Raw genomic sequence first — 19,418 nt, forward strand, 5'->3', positions numbered from 1 at the left:
AACGGGCACAAGCTGGAACACAGGAAGTTCTACTTGAACATGAGGGGAAACTTCTTTCCTTTGAGGGTGAGTGAGCACTAGAGCAGACTACCCAGAGAGGTTGTGGAGCCTCCTTCTCTGGAAGTTTTCAAAATCCAACTGGACTCGTTCATGTGCAACCTGATCTAGATTAACCTGCTGTAACGGGGGAGTGGACTAGATGACCTTTACAGGTCCCTTCCGATCTCTACCATTCTGTGATTCTGTATATGTCTGAGGATGCAGAGAAGACTGAAGTACTGAATGTCTTCTTTGCTTCAGTCTTTAAGGCCAAGGCTGACTCTCAGGAAGTCCAGTCTGGCAAGGATAACAGGATGGCCAGGACAGCAGAGGACTTGCCCTAGGTGGAAGAGGAAGAGATTAGAGACTTGTTGGCCAAGCTTAAGGCTCATAAGTCAATGGGTCCTGATGGGATGCATCCTAGAGTGCTGAGAGAGCTGGCTGATGTGATTGCTAAGCCTCTCTCTATAATTTTTGAACAATCATAGAGGACAGGTGAAGTGCCTGAGGACTGGCCAATGTCACACCAGTCTTCAAAAAGGGCAGGAAGGGTGACCTATAGGCTGGTCAGCCTCACCTGCATCCCTAGAAAAGTGATAGAACAACTCATCCTGAATGTTATCACCGAACATATGAAGGATAAGATGGTTATCAGGGGGAGTCAGCATGGCTTCACCAAGGGGAAATCCTGTTTGATCAACCTGATATCCTTTTATGAGCGCATAACCAGCTGGCTAGATGAGGGGAGAGCAGCGGATGTCATCTACCTTGACTTCAGCAAGGCTTTTGACACTGTCTCCCACAACATCATCAGAAAGCTCAGGCAGTGTGGCTTGGATGAGTGGACAGTGAGGTGGATCGAGAGCTGGCTGAATGACAAAGCCCATAGGGTGGTGATTAATGGCACAGAGTTGAGTTGGAGGCCTGTGGCCAGTGGAGTTCCACAGGGATCGATCCTGGGGCCAGTCTTGTTCAACATCATCATCAACGACCGGGATGAGGGGACAGGCTGTATCCTCAGCAAGTTCGCTGATGACACCAAACTGGGAGGACTGGCTGATTCACCAGAAGGCTGTGCTGCCATTCAGCGGGATCTCGACAGGCTTGAGAGTTGGGCAGAGAGGAACCTCATGAGGTTCAACAAGGACAAGTGCAGAGTCCTGCATCTGGGAAGGAACAACCCCATGCACCAGTACAGGCTGGGGGTCGAACTGCTGAAGAGCAGCTCTGCAGAGAGAGACATGGGAGTCCTGATTGTTAATAAGCTAAATATGAAACAGCAACGTGCCCTCGTGGCCATGAAGACCAATGGCATCCTGGGATGCATCACAAAGAGTGTGGCCAGCAGGTCGAGGGAGGTTCTTCTCCCCCTCTACTCTGCCCTGGTGAGGCCTCATCTGGAGTACTGTGTGCATTTCTGGGCTCCTCAGCTCAAGATGGACAGGGAACTTCTGGAGAGAGTACAGAGCAGGGCCACCAAGATGATCAGGGGAATGGAACATCGTTCATATGAGAAAAGACTGCAGGAACTGGGGCTGTTTAGTCTGGAGAAGAGGAGATTGAGGGATGATCTTATTAACATTTATAAATATCTAAAGTGGGGACTCAGGAGATTGGGACATCCCTCTTTTCTCTAGTAGATAGTAACAGGACAAGGAGTAATGGGATGAAGCTGGAACACAAAAAGTTCCACTTAAACATAAGAAAAAACTATTTCACCGTGAGAGTGACGGAGCAGTGGAACAGGCTGTCCAGAGGGGTTGTGGAGTCTCCTTCCTTGGAGGTCTTCAAGACCCGCCTGGACATGTTTTTATGCGACCTGATCTAGGTGAACCTGCTTCTGCAGGAGGGTTGGACTAGATGATCTCTAAAGGTCCCTTCCAACACCTAAGATTCTACGATTCTATGATATGAGAAACATCAGTTTAAATTAGCTTTCCCTTTGAGCTCCATAAACAGAAAATGTAAAACATATTTTCTATTGTAATCAAATTACTGCATTAATATCTGTAAAAATATATTAATCCTATTAGACTGAAAAAAAACAATGTTTATACTGGATCTCTGAGATCCAGATGTATTCAGTATTGAGTTATATGATTAGCAGTACTTTTGCTGGGTTTTGAATGTGGAAGTATTTGTTTACAAAATACATGTCTTAATAATGCACTTTTTTGATTCCTGTAATGTGAAACTGCAAGTTACACAGTTATTGTTTGTAGAAAACGACATTTGCTTCTGGTACAAAAATTAGAAGAAAAACTTGGGTAATTTCCTGCCAGAACTTTTCATGAATTCTTTTTTGCTTTTGAATGATTTTCCTGTCCGGTGGGCCATATATTGTGAGCTATGGATTTTCTAATACAAAAGACTCAATGCCTTTTAATTGAGAAGATTGGCTTGATACAGTCTGTGGTAGTTTGACCCTGGCTGGATGCCAGGTGCCCACCACATCGCTCTATCTCCCACCTCCTCAGCAAGCCAGGGAAGGGGAGAAAAGATGGGAGTCTCGTGTTTTGAGATAAAAGCAGTTTAATAAAGAAACAGCAGAGCCACGCGTGCGGGAAGCGAAGCAAAAGCAGATAAGCTGTTACTCTCTACTTCCCATCAGCAGCGATGTCCAGCCACCTCCCGAGAAGCAGGGCTTCGGTACGCGTAGCGGTTGCTTTTGGAAGACCAGAAATGAATCTTGCCTCCCCTTCCTGCTCCTCTCCCCCAGTTTATATTACTGAGCTGACGTCATATGGTATGGAATATCTCCTTGGTCAGCCTGGGTCAGCTGTTCTGGCCGTGGTCCCTCCCAAGATTGTGCTCACCCACTGCTGTGGAAAATCACTAACATCCCAGACCCACTACACAGTCTTTCAACTGCTTCAGAAGGGCTACACCAACTCTCAAGATTCTGTTAGGAATTCAGTCTGCCTGGTTGTTAGGCATAGCTGGGAGGTAAGCAGTGTAGCCTTAAAGGGGAGAAAAGGTGTGTCATGCTTTTGCAAGGAGTCGCTTTTGCTTGGTAACAGGGGGAAGGGGTTGCAGTGAAGACCCAGTAAAGTTTTTGGACTCTCCCCCGGCTCTTGGGTTCAGACTCACCTCCGGCCTGGCTGGGCCAATCTGACGCTTCTGCAATCACTATTTAAGGACAGGAATTTTAAGTGCTTGGGAGGAGGTGTAAGAGTGGTACAAGATGGAGGTGACCATGCGGACTCCACAGTCAGAGAAGGAGGAAGGAAGGAAGGAGGAGCACCAAACCAGACTGCTCTGCAACCCATGGAGGGCAATGGCAGGACTGAGAGCCACAAGCAGCTCCTTGTGAGTGCGCCCGGACGGACAAGAGACTGTGTGAGGAGGCGGACATGGCACAGGCCGTGCTGGAGAGCATGTGTACCGCAGAGCAGACCCACACGAGAGGCAGAGAGGAGCTGCAGCCTTTGGGATGAATGCATGTCAGAGCAGCCTGTGCAAGGCTGCCGTGTGTGTGAGGTACCCCACGGACTTGCAGGGAGGACTGTTGCGGAGCCCACCTGCCCTGAGAAGAGGCAGAAACCATCGAGAATAGACTGACTGAAACCCCCATTCCCTGCCTCCCTGAGCTGTTCAGCGGGGGAGGAGATAAAGACACCGGGATCGGGACTCCGAGCCTAGGAAGAGGGGAGAGGTGGGGAGAAGGTGGTCTTAAAGGGCTGATTGTGCTCTTCCTCATTGTACCACTCTGTGTTGTTTTGTGTTTAATATGTTTTGGGGTTTTATGGTTATGTTTTAGTTGGTGTTGGATTAAATTATTTTCTGTTTTCTTCCCCAAGCTGAGTCACCTGGTCTGTTTTGTCCTGGACCATAAGTGGCAATTAAGCTCTCCCTGCCCTTTGGCAATCCTCAGGTCTTTGGTACTTGAGGCTAATCATGGTCTTATGTTCCCTTATGGGCCTAAACCATGACTAGGTGTTACAGTACTGATGTTTGCAATCAGTCATTGGCTGATGCATTTTTAACAGAAAATCTAATTTAGCTTTTTTTTTTTTTTTTTTTAAATCAGGTGCTCTGTGGATGTGTATAGTCTTAAATCCGCACTGCAAGTTGGAGCAGAAGGCCAGCTGGCTAAAACAGCTGAAAAAATGGAACAGTGTGGATGTTTGTCCCTGGGAAGATGGAAACCATGGAAATGAACTGCCCAGTTTAACCAATGTTTTGCCTCACGGTGCAAATGGTAACCAAGGTGAGCCTAAATATATGCAGTGACTGAAACATTTAGCCTCTATTTTATATACTCTGTCTTTGCAGAATTCAATATTGTTTCCTAGGCCAAGTAACTTTCTTGTTTAGGATTGACGAACTAAATTTGTTTTCACTAATACTATCCTTGCTTAAAGGATAAATAGGGGATATTTTTGTTCTGGGGCTGCAATTTTTTCAAAGCAAGCATTTGTGTTAAGTCTCCTAAGTTTTTGCTTGATCCTTCTAAATACTTATTGCATGAAAACTGAATGTCCCTGAAGTATGTCATGTTGATTTTTTTTGACAGGCTTTTTTTTTTGTATGCCTGTTGATTTTTTTTTTTTTTTTTTTGCTTAAATATAGTCTTATATCTCTTATGATATTAGGAGTTTTGTTTGCAATTACAAAGCCTTTGCTACTTACTTAAAAGCAGATCTGTTGTAACTGCATTAAACTGAGTGTGTGAGAAACTAAAGCAGCTATCTGTGGGATGTCCTCTGTGTTGTGCAGTCTGCATTGACAGGTGGGGGAGGTGCAGAGGCAATACTGCCTTCTAGGAGAAGGTGTCTTTTCTTACTTTATATCATGCTTTCTAATATAAAATGTGAGTTCCTATGTGATCTACTCTAGGTGGTCCTGCTCTGGTAGGGGGGCTGGACTAGATGATTTTTCGAGGTCCCTTCCAACCCTTAATATTCTGTGATTCTGTGATGACAGAAGCTTTCTCCAGTCATCTTCAAGTAAAGATGACTTGCTAATAACTGAGGAAGATGCAGAATATTTACCTGGGGAAAAAAAAAAACTCGTAATCCTCAAAACCCTCAGTATTTTGATAGATATTTATTATAATCATGTGAAAGTTAAATGCTTATGGGAGGTAGTAGATTTGGGCTTAGATGAGTTTTTCCTTGTTTCTTTTTCTTGAAAGATTACCTTTTGAAGGAAATAGACTTGGTTCATTTTTAAATCTTGCAGCTAGCTGGAAATAGAAGTTGATTCAACATGTGACTTCCTACAGAGATGTTTTGCTTTCTGGATCCAAACCCAGTCCAAACTGGGCAAGCTAGTTGCAGCTCTTACATGACATGTCAGCATTCAGAGACAGAGTACCATGTCAACATATTTTTTTTGCCATAGGAAGATGTCCAGTAAGGATTATGTCAGTCCCATGGCCTCAGTACTGCATTTTCTATGCAGTATTTGTATATGTTTATGACCAAAAAAAACAATGCTCAAAGTTAACATCACTTCTCCAAGAGAATAATTAAAAATATTTCATGTGATGTTTATCTGTCTCTCATCCTAGTTAGCACTAGATCTGAGAAGAAAAGTTGGGAATGCTTGAATTGATGTGTGCCATATACTTTTTACTTTGTTTTTAAGAGAGTTATATATGTGCTGTTTAATGTTCTGTCATGGTTTGACATGACAGCCTTTTCTGGTATGGGGGAAGGGGCTGCAAAGATGACTCCTGCAAGAAGTTGCTCACAACTCTCCCCAGCTCAGAAAAGGCTCACTTCTGGGGCTGAGCCAATTAGACGCCTCCACGATCACTTTTTAAGAAGAAGCCGGAAAGGGAGGTGTCTTCCTCCATCTTCTTTCTTTCTTCTGCCCCTTCTTCTCTTCTTCTGGCTGGTGGTGGTGCAAGGAGTAGGAACGGTGAGAGAAACAACCATGCGGACTCCAAGGTCAGTGATGAAAGGGAGGAGGTGTACTGTAGCAGAGACTCCCCTGCATTCTATGGAGAGAACTGGTGAAGCTGAGATTTATTTTCATTTCTTTAAAGACCCCGCATCAGCGGTACAGACTCATTCTGATAATGAGCCCGCATCAGGGGCAGAAACTCATTTTGCTAAAGCTGACCCCGGACCAGGGGCAGCGATTCACTTCATTAAAGGCCCCGAGCCAGGGACAGTGATTTTGGCCGGAGGAGGCCTTGTCCCGAAGGAGGGGCCCTTTATCACTATGGCCGGAGCAGGCCCTGTCCCGAGGAAGGGACCCAATATCCACAGCTGCAACTGTGGGGAGGAACCCACGACAAAGCAGCTCATTAAACTTATGCCCAGAAGAGGCCTTGTCCCAAGAGAGGGACCTTGCAACTGCAGAAACTGCAACCGCGGTGAAGAATCCACGCCAGAGATATTCACCAAGGACTGTGTCCCGTGTGAGGGAACCTGTATCGGCAGAAGCCACAGCTGCTGGGAACAACCCACACCAGAGAAGTTTGTTAAGGACTGTGTTCCGGGGGAGGAACCCCGTGTTGGAGCAGGGGAAGAATGCCAGGAGTCATCCTCATCTGAGAAGACAGAAGCGGCAAAGCCCATCTGTGAGAGACTGACCACATCCCCCACTCCCTGCCCCCCTGAGCTGTTGCGGGGGGAGGAGGTAGAGATATCGGGAGCAGTGAGCTGGGCCCGGGAAGAAAGGAGGGATGGGGGAGGGAGATCTTAAAGTGCTGGTTGTAATTTTCTCATCATCCTACTCCCTTTTTGCTTTTATTCCGTTCTGTTTCTTGTAGAATAAACTTTCCTACTTTCCTCTCTAAGTCGAGTACTGGAGTCTGTTTTGCCCAGAACCATAATTGGCAGTGAGCCCTCCCTGCCCTTGTCTCAATCCACAACAATCTTGCTTATCTTTTTACTCCCATTTCACTGGGTCCTCCGCCATCTTAACGAGGGTGGGGGTGAATGGGGGCATCGAGCAAGAAACTGTCGTGGTGCTGTTGTGCTAGCTGGGCCAAACCACGACATTATTGGCGCCCAACGTGGGGCCCCGAGTCTGTGGGACTTGGAGCATTACAGATTAAATTTGAGACAAGGATACTAATTGGGAGTGGTAACGGGCAAAACATGAACTGTACCGCTGACTATTGAGGTTTTAAGTGGTTCTACCTTTGGTGAAGGGTCGAGGGGTGAATTTTTAACACCTCCTTAAAAAGCAATTCGTGAAGGCGAGGGGTGGAATGTCATGGTTTGACATGACAGCCTTTTCTGGTATGGGGGAAGGGGCTGCAAAGATGACTCCTGCAAGAAGTTGCTCACAACTCTCCCCAGCTCAGAAAAGGCTCACTTCTGGGGCTGAGCCAATTAGACGCCTCCACGATCACTTTTTAAGAAGAAGCCGGAAGGGGAGGTGTCTTCCTCCATCTTCTTTCTTTCTTCTGCCCCTTCTTCTCTTCTTCTGGCTGGTGGTGGTGCAAGGAGTAGGAACGGTGAGAGAAACAACCATGCGGACTCCAAGGTCAGTGATGAAAGGGAGGAGGTGTACTGTAGCAGAGACTCCCCTGCATTCTATGGAGAGAACTGGTGAAGCTGAGATTTATTTTCATTTCTTTAAAGACCCCGCATCAGCGGTACAGACTCATTCTGATAATGAGCCCGCATCAGGGGCAGAAACTCATTTTGCTAAAGCTGACCCCGGACCAGGGGCAGCGATTCACTTCATTAAAGGCCCCGAGCCAGGGACAGTGATTTTGGCCGGAGGAGGCCTTGTCCCGAAGGAGGGGCCCTTTATCACTATGGCCGGAGCAGGCCCTGTCCCGAGGAAGGGACCCAATATCCACAGCTGCAACTGTGGGGAGGAACCCACGACAAAGCAGCTCATTAAACTTATGCCCAGAAGAGGCCTTGTCCCAAGAGAGGGACCTTGCAACTGCAGAAACTGCAACCGCGGTGAAGAATCCACGCCAGAGATATTCACCAAGGACTGTGTCCCGTGTGAGGGAACCTGTATCGGCAGAAGCCACAGCTGCTGGGAACAACCCACACCAGAGAAGTTTGTTAAGGACTGTGTTCCCGGGGAGGAACCCCGTGTTGGAGCAGGGGAAGAATGCCAGGAGTCATCCTCATCTGAGAAGACAGAAGCGGCAAAGCCCATCTGTGAGAGACTGACCACATCCCCCACTCCCTGCCCCCCTGAGCTGTTGCGGGGGGAGGAGGTAGAGATATCGGGAGCAGTGAGCTGGGCCCGGGAAGAAAGGAGGGATGGGGGAGGGAGATCTTAAAGTGCTGGTTGTAATTTTCTCATCATCCTACTCCCTTTTTGCTTTTATTCCGTTCTGTTTCTTGTAGAATAAACTTTCCTACTTTCCTCTCTAAGTCGAGTACTGGAGTCTGTTTTGCCCAGAACCATAATTGGCAGTGAGCCCTCCCTGCCCTTGTCTCAATCCACAACAATCTTGCTTATCTTTTTACTCCCATTTCACTGGGTCCTCCGCCATCTTAACGAGGGTGGGGGTGAATGGGGGCATCGAGCAAGAAACTGTCGTGGTGCTGTTGTGCTAGCTGGGCCAAACCACGACATGTTCTTAATCTCTAGCTGTTCCCTTTACAAAGTCCTATTTAGCATTAGCTGTGCTGGTTTGTAGATCTCTGAATGCAAAGTGAATCATAGAATCATAGAATGGTAGGTTTGGAAGAGACCTTTAGAAATCATCTAGTCCAACGCCCTGCAGAAGCAGGTCAACCTAAATCAGATTGCATAGGAACATGTCCAGGCAGGTCTTGAACACCTCCAAGGAAGGAGACTCCACAACCTCCCTAGGCAGCCCATTCCACTACTCCGTCATCCTCACAGTAAAATAGTTCAGTTTATTGTCAATTGGGACTGCCAGGTCTCTCTCTGCAGAGCTGCTCTCCAGCAGGTTAATCCCCAGCCTGTACATGCATGTGCATGGGGTTGTTCCTTCCCAGATGCAGGACTCTTCACTTATCCTTGTTGAACCTCATGAGGTTCCTCTCTGCCCAACTCTCAAGCCGGTCGAGATCCCGCTGAATGGCAGCACAGCCTGTAATCTTTCACATACAAACAGTTCAAATGGTTTCTCTAAACTTGGGAACCCTAAAGCTGGGACTCATTGGAACCTGTTTCAATTTCATAAAGGCATCTCTACCTTCCTGAGTTCATACTAAAAGATTTTCTTCTCTCTGTGCAGCTTTGTACAGTGGTTTGTCTGTCAGTTCAAAATTCATGATCCATAGGCGACATTCATTCAAAAGCAAACAGTTCTCAGTTATTGATTTCAAGTGGGGTGCTTTAGAATACTCTCACAATAAATCAGTTCCAACCCCTTCTTAACCTCTAACTTAGGTTACTGCTTTTGTCTTACTGGTCTGGTATCTGGTTTCAGTTGAATTGTTACTGGTTCTGCTGCCTGTGATTGCCCAGGAGTTCCTGCAGCCCAGACAAGTCAATGCATTTTCCACTTCTTCTGGAATCACAGATTATGGGTTTTTTTCATTCCTTAATCCCGCAACATTAACACTTGGGCCTCCAGTGCCTTAAATTCAAGTATATGCACTTGAATTTTCCCTTTGTCAAAAGTAATTTGAACTGCACAGGGCAATCATTGATGGGTTAATACCTGCTTTCCAATTCCAAATTTCATAGGTTTCAAAGTTCCCAGGTGAACTCGCCCGATGCCAGCAATTGGATGTTTAGAGACAAGAGAGTCTGAGGTCCACAAATACACGTGCTGCCAATTCATTATTAAAATTCTGCAGATTTGTTCCCTCATACGTTAACAAAGCCTGTTGCAACCTTCCCCCATAACTGCTGGGTTATGCCTCTGGCCTCTGTCTACATTTCTGTACTTTTGTTGAATTTACTCTTATCACTTTGCTAACTTTAATCACATATGTCAGATTTCTAACCATTGTTCAGCAAATTATGTCTGTTTATTATAATCCAAATGAAAGTTAACTTGAGGCCAGACCAATTTTTTTTCCCTTGTCTATTGGGATAATTCCATATTCCTGTCAATTATCTTCTCTTTCTACCTGAACTGAACAACTCTCAATGACATGCTAACATCAATTCAAGATTATATCTTGCACAAATATTAGAAAATAATCACACATATTACCCACATTTTTCCTTAACCTGGACACTGATTTCCTCACTCATATAAAACCAGAAAACCTTTCACACTTACACACGCTGACTGTAAAACATTTCATACAGACTGGCTGTAAAAACAGTGAGGACAGCAGAGGGAGAGGGTGGTGCAGAGACCAGTTCTGTAAGTGTCTTCAGGTAGATTACTCACAGTTACTGCAGCTAAAATTCCTCCTCGAGGCTTTCATATTTGCTTTTGATCATTTCCAATTATTCCATTACATACCAATAATTCACTTTTCTTGATCACCGAATAGCATAAATTTCTTTCGAGTTAACGGATCACCACTAAATTGGTTCTGATGTCTGAGGATGTACCTCAGGGCTGAATATTTAGAGTTCTCCTCCTGTGTTGATTGACCACAACCCATAGAATCATAGAACCATGGAATGTTAAGCTTGGAATGGACCTTTAGAGATCATCTAGTCAAACCCTCCTGCTAAAGCAGGTCAGCCTAGATCAGGTTGCATAGGAACATGTCCAGACAGGTCTTGAAGACCTCCAAGGAAGGAGACTCCACAACCCCTCTGGACAGCCTTTTCCACTTATCCTTCACTCTCACGGTGAAATAGTTTTTTCTTATGTTTAAGTGGAACTTTTTGTGTTCCAGCTTCATCCCATTACCCCTTGTTCCATTACTATCTACTATAGAAAAGAGGGATGTCCCAACCTCCTGACACTCACCCTTTAGATATTTATAAATGTTAATAAGATCCCCCCTCAGTCTCCTCTTCTCCAGACTAAACAGCCCCAGGTCCCGCAGTCTTTCCTCATATGAAAGATGTTCCAGTCCCCTGATCATCTTGGTGGCCCTGCTCTGTACTCACTCCAGAAGTTCCCTGTCCCTCTTGAGCTGAGGAGCCCAGAATTGGACACACTACTCCAGATGAGGCCTCACCAGGGCAGAGCAAAGGGGGAGAAGAACCTCCCTCGACCTGCTGGCCACACTCTTTGTGATGCATCCCAGGATGCCATTGGTCTTCATGGCCACGAGGGCACATTGCTGTTTCATATTTAGCTTATTAACAATCAGGACTCCCAGGTCTCTCTCTGCAGAGCTGGTCTCCAGCAGGTCAACCCCCAGTCTGTACTGTTGCACGCGGTTGTTCTTTCCCAGATGCAGGACTCTGCAGTTGTCCTTGTTGAACCTCATGAGGTTCCTCTCTGCCCAACTCTTAAGCCGATTGAGATCCCACTGAATGACAGCACAGCCTTCTGGTGAATCAGCCAGTCCTCCCAGTTTGGTGTTATCAGCGAACTTGCTGAGGGTACACTCTGTCCCCTCATCCAGATCATTGATGAAGATGTTGAACAAGACTGGCCCCAGAATTGATCCCTGTGGAACTCCACTGGCCACAGGACTCCAACTTGATTCTGTGCCACTGATCACCACCCTCTGGACTCTGTCATTCAGCCACCTCTCAATCTGTGTTCGAGCCAGCTCATCTCCCTGTTCTAAATATCTTTAATACACCTTTTTCTCTTTAAGTTGAGTCTATTTTACTCATGATGCTAATTGCTGAGTAATCTCTTATTTTTGAAGACTGGAGTGACATTGGCCTTTTTCCAGTCCTCAGGCACCTCACCTGTCCTCCATGATTGTTCAAAAATGATGGAGATTGGCTTAGCAATCACATCATCCATTTCCCTCAGCACTCTCAGATGCATCCCATTAGGAGCCAACAAGTCTTTAACCTTTTCCTCTTCCACCCAGGGCAAGTTCTCTGCTGTCCAGACCATCCTACTATCCTTGCTGGACTGGACTTCCTGAGGGCCGACTTTGGCCGTAAAGACTTTGAGCTGTTGGGTAATAGGATGTGAAATGTCATCTGTGGTTTGCTCCTTGTGGAGGGGAGCTCAAGGCAGGCTGCTGCCAGTTGGATTGGGGAATAAGCAGAAGACAAGAATTTTGTGAATAACTGATTCAAATGTGAATGAGTAAAAGCTGATGCAGCTTTCTGAACTTGTGAAAATGACAGATTCATTGAACAGGCCACATCGGACAGTGTTCACTCGAGCTATTGAGGCGTGTGATCTGCACTGGCAGGACAACCACTTACAGCACATTATCATCAGTGACCTATATGCCAACTACTGTTACCATGACAACACTGAAAGCTCACTCTTTGACTCTCACGGGTGGCCCCTCTGGCATGGTAAGTGTCTAAACCAAAAGATGTTTTCATGACTTGCTGCTTTGATCGGTTTCTATGGCATTATTTTGGGGGGATGATGGGGAGATGAATTAAAAGCCTGTCAAAAAGAACAGAGGATCCCTTGATTTTTGGGCTCAGAAGTAGTCCCTTAAGTCTCTCTTGCATAGTTTAAAAAAAACCAAAGAAAACAAACAAATAAGTGCTTTTGAATAACCTGGCAAAACAGGCCATTGCAGACACGGAAGCATTGCTAATCCTCAATTATTTTCTCCATTTTAGAACATGTTCCTACAGCCTGTGCGAGGGTGGACGCATTACGATCTCATGGATACCCACGAGAAGCACTGAGGCTAGCAATTGCTATTGTTAATACACTAAGAAGGCAGCAGCAGAAACAGCTGGAAATGTTCCAGGCTCAGAAGAAAGGTAAATGTGGGAAAGAGAGAAAGACAAAAGGCATGGCAAGGTGACAATAACATTGCACTGAAACTTTGCATGAGAGAAAACTGCTTTTGAAACTAAAGCAAAAGAGGTGACACTAGCTCTTCAGTCCAAATAATCATAGTGTTAATATAACATTATGGATGTTGGAAGATTTTTTTAAGCTGGGATGTGAGCTTTGCAAGGCAAGGACTCTGTTTTGCCTTCTGCAATACATGTCATGATGGGGCCTTTATCCTAATCAGGGTTTTTGGTTACACAGTGTAAACCTGTATAATTTATAGGCTGTTGAACAGAGCTTTGCATTTTTCACATTAGGTATTTAAAATATTTTTTTTTCCTCTGATATATAATATAGCAGAGCTGCCTATTTCTAAGGTGGAAGCCAAAAGTTGATATTGAGGGTAACAACAAGGCAAAGTCTGCACTACAGAAATGCATCAAATTTGATTGTTCCAAAAGTCTCTTATGGTGCTTAAAACTTTAGTGGATTCATATCCCAGGAGATGAGATTTTTTGAAACACTGGCTTTATAAAATGTTCTGTGATGTTCCTCTGAGCAGTACTCCTATTTTTTGGAGGAACATTCTACAAAAAATAATCCTGCACTGACTTTGTCATGAGATTTAAGAGGTAGTAGAAGAAAGGCATGGCTTTGTGGTAAAAGAATGCATGTGGAAAAACTGGAATTACGTTCTTTGCTACTACAAGAAAACCTTTTGTTCAAATTTAATTTTAGATCTTTGTCGCTACTCTTAACTATGTATATCTTCATGCATTGTAGGCAAAAATACCAGTGTGAAGTCATGTGTGTAAATTTGTTTTTAGTATATTTACTGGTGTGTTCCCAAAAATAATAATTAAAAAAATGAAGACAAGGTGGACATCTGACAGAAAAAAATGTTAACTGTCAGTTCCTATGTGCTTCCATTTCACAGTACACAGGGAAGAAGTTTTGAGCACTATTGTGGATCTTAGATTTGAAGAAAACTTAAAAGCACTTTATATCATTACTTAGAAGATTTTTTTCTCTGAATCTTTTTAGCATGTAATATATCTTTCCTTAACATGTACTCCCTTAAAAGCTTTACTCATTTTCCAGCTTCTCAGACTGGGGAGATAAGGACCCATGCTGGAGAATGTACATGAGGTACTGTCTTCTGTGGGAGGGACCCCACAGTGTAGCAGTGGGAAGCGTGAGGAGGCCTCCCCTTGAGAAGAAGCAGCGGCAAAGTCCACCTGTAACAAACTGACTGCAACCCCCATCTCCTGCACCGCTGGGGTGGAAGGAAGGAGAGTCCTGGGAAGAGGAGGGGTGGGAGGAGATCTTTTTAATAGAATGCTAGGATTGGAAGGGACCTTTAGAGATCATCTAGTCCAATCCCCATGCTAAAGCAGGTCAACCTAGATCAGGTTGCATAGGAACATGTCCAGGTGGGTCTTGAAGACCTCCAAGGAAAGAGACTCCACAACCCCTCTGGACAGCCTGTTCCACTGCTCCGTCACTCTCACGGTGAAATAGTTTTTTCTTATGTTTAAGTGGAATTTTTTGTGTTCCAGCTTCATCCCATTACCCCTTGTCCTGTTGCTAGATACAACAGAAAAAAGGGATGCCCCAACCTCCTGAAACCCACCATTTAGATATTTGTAAATATTATTAAGATCCCCCTCCCAGTCTTCTCTTTTCTACACTAAACAGCCCCAGTTCCCACGGCCTTTCCTAATATGAAAGACGTTCCAGTCCCCTGATCATCCCCTGATGGCCCTGCGCTCGACTCTCTCTAGAAGTCCTCCGTCCCTCTTGAGCTGAGGAGCCTAGAACTGTAGACAGTACTCCAGATGAGGCCTCACCAGGGCAGAGTACAGGGGGAGAAAAACCTCCCTTGACCTGCTGGCCACACTCTTTGTGATGCATCCCAGGATGCCATTGGCCTTCTTGGCCACGAGGGCACATTGCTGTTTCATATTTAGCTTATTATCAATCAGGACTCCCAGGTCTCTCTCTGCAGAGCTGCTCTCCAGCCGGTCAACCTCCAGCTTTTACTGGTGCATGGGGTTGTTCCTTCCCAGATGCAGGACCCTCAGTCCCCTCATCCAGGTCGTTGATGAAGCTGTTGAACAAGACTGGCCCCAGAATTGATCCCTGTGGAACTCCACTGGCCACAGGCCTCCAACTTGATTCTGTGTCACTGACACCACCCTCTGGGCTCTGTCATTCAGCCACCTCTTGATCCATGTTCGAGCCAGCTCATCTCCCTGTTCTAATTATATCTTTAATACACCTTTTTTTCTGTAAGTTGAGTCTGTTTTGCCCATGATGCTAATTGCTGAGTGATCTCGCCATCCTTAACTCCCAGTCCGTTTGTTATGATTCTTATTGCCGCTACCAGCAACATCATCAGGCCACCCTCACAGATCACTCAGCCCACCCCCACTGAGGGGATAAGATCACTACGTACACAGTATGGATGATGCTTTATTCCAACTAATTGTTTACACCATGCGCTTTTAGCTGCTAATACAAACACCTCCTTTCACTCCACCCCGTGCTCACCTTTTCTGTACCCTGCACCTCTCGCGTTACAACCCGAGATCTTCCGGATGCCTACAACAATTATTTCTTTCTCTCTCCTGTCCAGTTTGGGAGGGAGAGTGATTTTATTACTTGTTGGACACTGGACTAAACCACTACAACAAGAAAAAAGTTGTTTTTCATTTCTATGTTGTTACTCACTGATTTTAGTGGATTTTTTTTCCTCTTATGTTTGGAATTTTAAAAGTATTTTAATACTGCAAACTGTGCTGGTCTTATCCATAAGCAGACTAATTCTGTATCTACAGTTTCACTTCAGCAACCACCATATCCTTCTATTTAGCTTTCTTTCATGTGACTGATCTGACATCCATGGAACCACTTGCATGATTTAAAGTTAAATGTCTATATGAATGGAGGACTGAAGCCTTTGTTTGGCATGACACAAGTGAAGGTCATAAGTAGACACAATAGATGACATGAAATATAAGCGAGTCAGTAGGAAGTCATTGATATTAATATTTTTTGGTAATATTACTTCCTTCTGCCTATCATCTTTACACTTGCTTTAGCACTTACTTTTAGTAAGACAATTATTCACTTCATTTTTGTTTTCATTTTACATATCAATTGATTCTTTTTAAAAAAGCCACCCTGCTGAACACTCAGTTTAACAGTGTGTCGGTTTCACTTTGTAGCCCCCCACATTTAAATAGGCAAGAAGAAAGCTTTTAAAGCTTTGCGATAATACTTATGGTTACTCAGAAAGATGGCACTTTGTGAATGAGACAGCGAAAGCAGGTACAATTTAATGTGTGACAGAGAAACAGAGCATCTATAATGACTTTTATATAATTTTTAAATGGTCACTCGTAATGCATCTGATCTCTCATAATTCAGTTGTGTGTATGTGTTTAGGAGAAAAAAGTTGGGAGTTACAGTAAAAGGAGAGCTACTGCCATAAGACTCTTAGTTAAAAAAATGGATTTGTGAAATCTCTAATCTCTGTTACCACAGCCACACTTCCTTCAATTCAGTTACTGGTATCAAGGGAGAGATTTCAAAAGATACTGCAGTTAAAATTTTTGACCCATAATACACTTTGCTAGTATTCAGAATGTTTGACCTTTGTCCATTTTCTGGTTTTCCTCTTTTAATATATTCACAAAGGGCAATGAATTCACCCTGAAAGATACTATTTTCTCTGAAGGAGAAGCTACTGGAAATACTTTGAATTCTGTACTGAGAGCATTTTAATCAGTTTTACTTCTATAATTGTTTTGAGGTGCTAACATGCACTCTCTTTCCCTCCCTCCTCCCTTCATTTTTTCTGTCACAGAACTTCTCCACAAAAGTGTAACCTCAATAACGAATCTTGAAGGTTGGGTGGGACACCCATTGGATCCGATTGGCACCCTCTTCAGTAGCCTGATGGAAACCTGCAGGGTGGATGATGAGAGTTTCCATGGATTCTCAGACTTCATGGGTAAGGCCATGCAAAGGGAGCAATCTTCTCTAAGCCTTCAGTAACTGGAGGCATTCTTCCAGCTGACCTTTCTGAATTAACTTTGAAGCCAGTGTCTTTATAGTATAAGAACTCACAATTGCATTCCCTAATAAAACCTGAGGAAGAGAAAATGTTTAAAGTAAAATTTTGTTATGTTATATGAAAGCACTTAAAAAATTACCAGTTACTCATTCTTAAAGACAATTCCATATTTCATGCTTGAAACAAAACTGAATAAGACTTTATGGCAGCAACCTTCTTCACATACATTACTCTGTCCTCTTTTTGAGAAATTACAGGAAATCACAGAATTGTTGAGATTCGAAGCCTCCTCTGGAGATGGTCTAGTCAACCTGCTCTGCTCAGAGCAGAGTCACCTAGAGTAGGGTTGCCCAGGACTCTGTCCAGTTGGATTTTGAATAACCCCAAGAATGAACACTGTGCAACCCCTTTGGGTGATCTCTTGCAGTGTTTGACTATCCTCACAGTAAAAAAGTGTTTTCATATGCTCAGATGGAATTTACTGTATTTCGGTTTGTGCCCATTGTCTCTTGTCCTGTCACAGGATACCACTGAGAATGAGAAGAGTCCGTCTCTGTCTTCTTTATATTTTCCCATCAGATTTTTATACATTTTGGCAAGATCTTCTTGAGCATTTTATTTTCCAGACTAAATAATCCCAGCTATCTCAGTCTCTTATAAGGGAGATACTCCAGTCCTTTAATCATCTTTGTGGCCCCTCACTGTATCTGCTCCAGTACATCCATGGTGAGCCCAATACTGGACACAGCATTCCAGGTGTGGGCTCTCCAGTGCTGAACAGAGGGGAAGGATCACCTTCCTCAATCTGCTCATCCTATGTAGTCCAGGATGTTATTTGACTTCTTAGCTACAAGTGTACATAGTACGTCAAATTGATGACAAAGCAATTACATTTTACAACATACATGGTCTATAAAGGTTATGAATTGGAAAATAGTGCTGAGGTATTGATACGTGATTTAGGACAAAATGTGTACACCCATTTTTAACCTCAATATTTACTTTCCAGGAGCTCAACTGTTTTATACCTTATTCTTAGTCTCTTTCCACCTCTGTGGTGGTTTCTTATCACCTTCTGTGTAGTCAGAAACTCAATCCCTGTGACTACAGCTCTATTATATGCACATCCCCAGGTTTTGCCTCAAAACTTATTTTATTAAATTAGATTTTCACAGAATCACAGAATGGTAGGAATTCGAAATATCATCCAGTCCAACCCCCCTGCCAGAGCAGGACCACCTAGAGTAGGTGGGTTTTGAATGTCTCCAGGGAAGGAGACTCAACAACCCATCTGGGCAGCCTGTTCCAGTGCTCCGTCACCCTCAGAGTGAAGAAATTTTTCCTTGTGTTTCTTTGGAACCTCTTATGTTCCAGCTTGTACCTGTTGCCCCTTATTCTATCACTGGACATCACTGAAAGGAGCCTGGCTCCATCCTCCTGACACCCGCCCTTTACATACTTGTAAACATTAATGAGGTCATCCCTCAGTCTCCTCTAAGCTAAATACCCCCAGCTCCCTCAACTTTCTTCAATAAACTTTTAATCTCATATATGGATTCTTTGCAATTAGGAAAAAACCCAAAATATTCCCATTAAGTAGTGTGTGTTGAAAAGTAAATTCCCTTTACACACACAAATGCAATCTACCAAATGGATTCTGCCTTCTCATTTGCTACAGCTGTCCATCTCCTTATATCTGTACATTACAACTTTTTGTTCCCAAACTAGATGGTAAATTGCTAGAGGTTGGGATAGCATTTTGTCATATGGTGTATCTGAAGTCCCAAATGAATCTGTAGTACTCTTTTAGGCAATTTATGGCTTGATCTGTCTGGAATTTATAAGTAATCTTTACTAAAAGTAGCACTTCTAGTGTTAGTAAAAGTTAAAAACATATATGTTTATGATAAATACAACTATAACAAATAAAAGAGCATGAAAAGAGCTCTAGCAAGCAGGATACTTTAAAGTTGTGAAGTTATCAAGACTACTGTATTTGCACAATCCTAATAGCTTCAACTGAAATTATGCAGGTGTATAAGCAACTTCCCTTTCCATTTATACAACATCAAAGCTTTAAGGAGATATTGAAGTGGATAGGGAAAAAAATTTAAATAGATCTTGCAATTTTGACCATATTAACACAAAGCTGGAGAAACTGCTTTTTCTCCAAATCATACAGTTTAAAATGAAAACTTTTTTTTATTTCATTGGATATCCTGGTTTGAGCTAGGATAGAGTTAATTCCAGTGAGGAACCAGGAAAGGGTACAGCCTGAACAGCTGACCCAGGCTGACCAGCAGGTATTCAATACCATCCTAACGTCAGTATATAGGTAGGGAGCTAGCTGGAAGGAGCTCTCTTCCAGGGTTGTGGTTTTCCGATCGTGGTCCAGAGTGGTCACTTAGGTCAGGTCCCAGGTGGTGAGCAACTGTGTCACTCACCAGTTTTCTTTGTACTATCCCCTTATTTTTGTTATAGTTGTTCCTCTTCAACTTTCCCTAGTAAATTGGTTTTTTTCAACTTCCGCAAGCTCTTTTACTTTTTTTTCCCAATCCCCTCCGCATTCCGCCAGGAGGGGGAGGAGTTGTGGGT

General features: G+C 44.0%; 1 protein-coding gene across 1 annotated transcript in view; it reads left to right on the forward strand.

Annotated features, from left to right (window-relative positions):
* LOC133628568 (zinc finger SWIM domain-containing protein 6-like) overlaps nucleotides 1-19,418 on the forward strand; it is a 161,515-nt gene that overhangs the window by 117,459 nt on the left and 24,638 nt on the right. Inside the window, exons 5-8 of the mRNA XM_062016937.1 lie at nucleotides 4,070-4,249; nucleotides 12,124-12,300; nucleotides 12,580-12,726; nucleotides 16,614-16,760. Of these exons, the coding sequence (XP_061872921.1) occupies nucleotides 4,070-4,249; nucleotides 12,124-12,300; nucleotides 12,580-12,726; nucleotides 16,614-16,760 (651 nt within the window). The remainder of the gene's footprint in view (nucleotides 1-4,069; nucleotides 4,250-12,123; nucleotides 12,301-12,579; nucleotides 12,727-16,613; nucleotides 16,761-19,418) is intronic.

Source organism: Colius striatus, chromosome W (assembly GCF_028858725.1).
Source record: "Colius striatus isolate bColStr4 chromosome W, bColStr4.1.hap1, whole genome shotgun sequence".
NCBI lineage: Eukaryota > Metazoa > Chordata > Aves > Coliiformes > Coliidae > Colius > Colius striatus.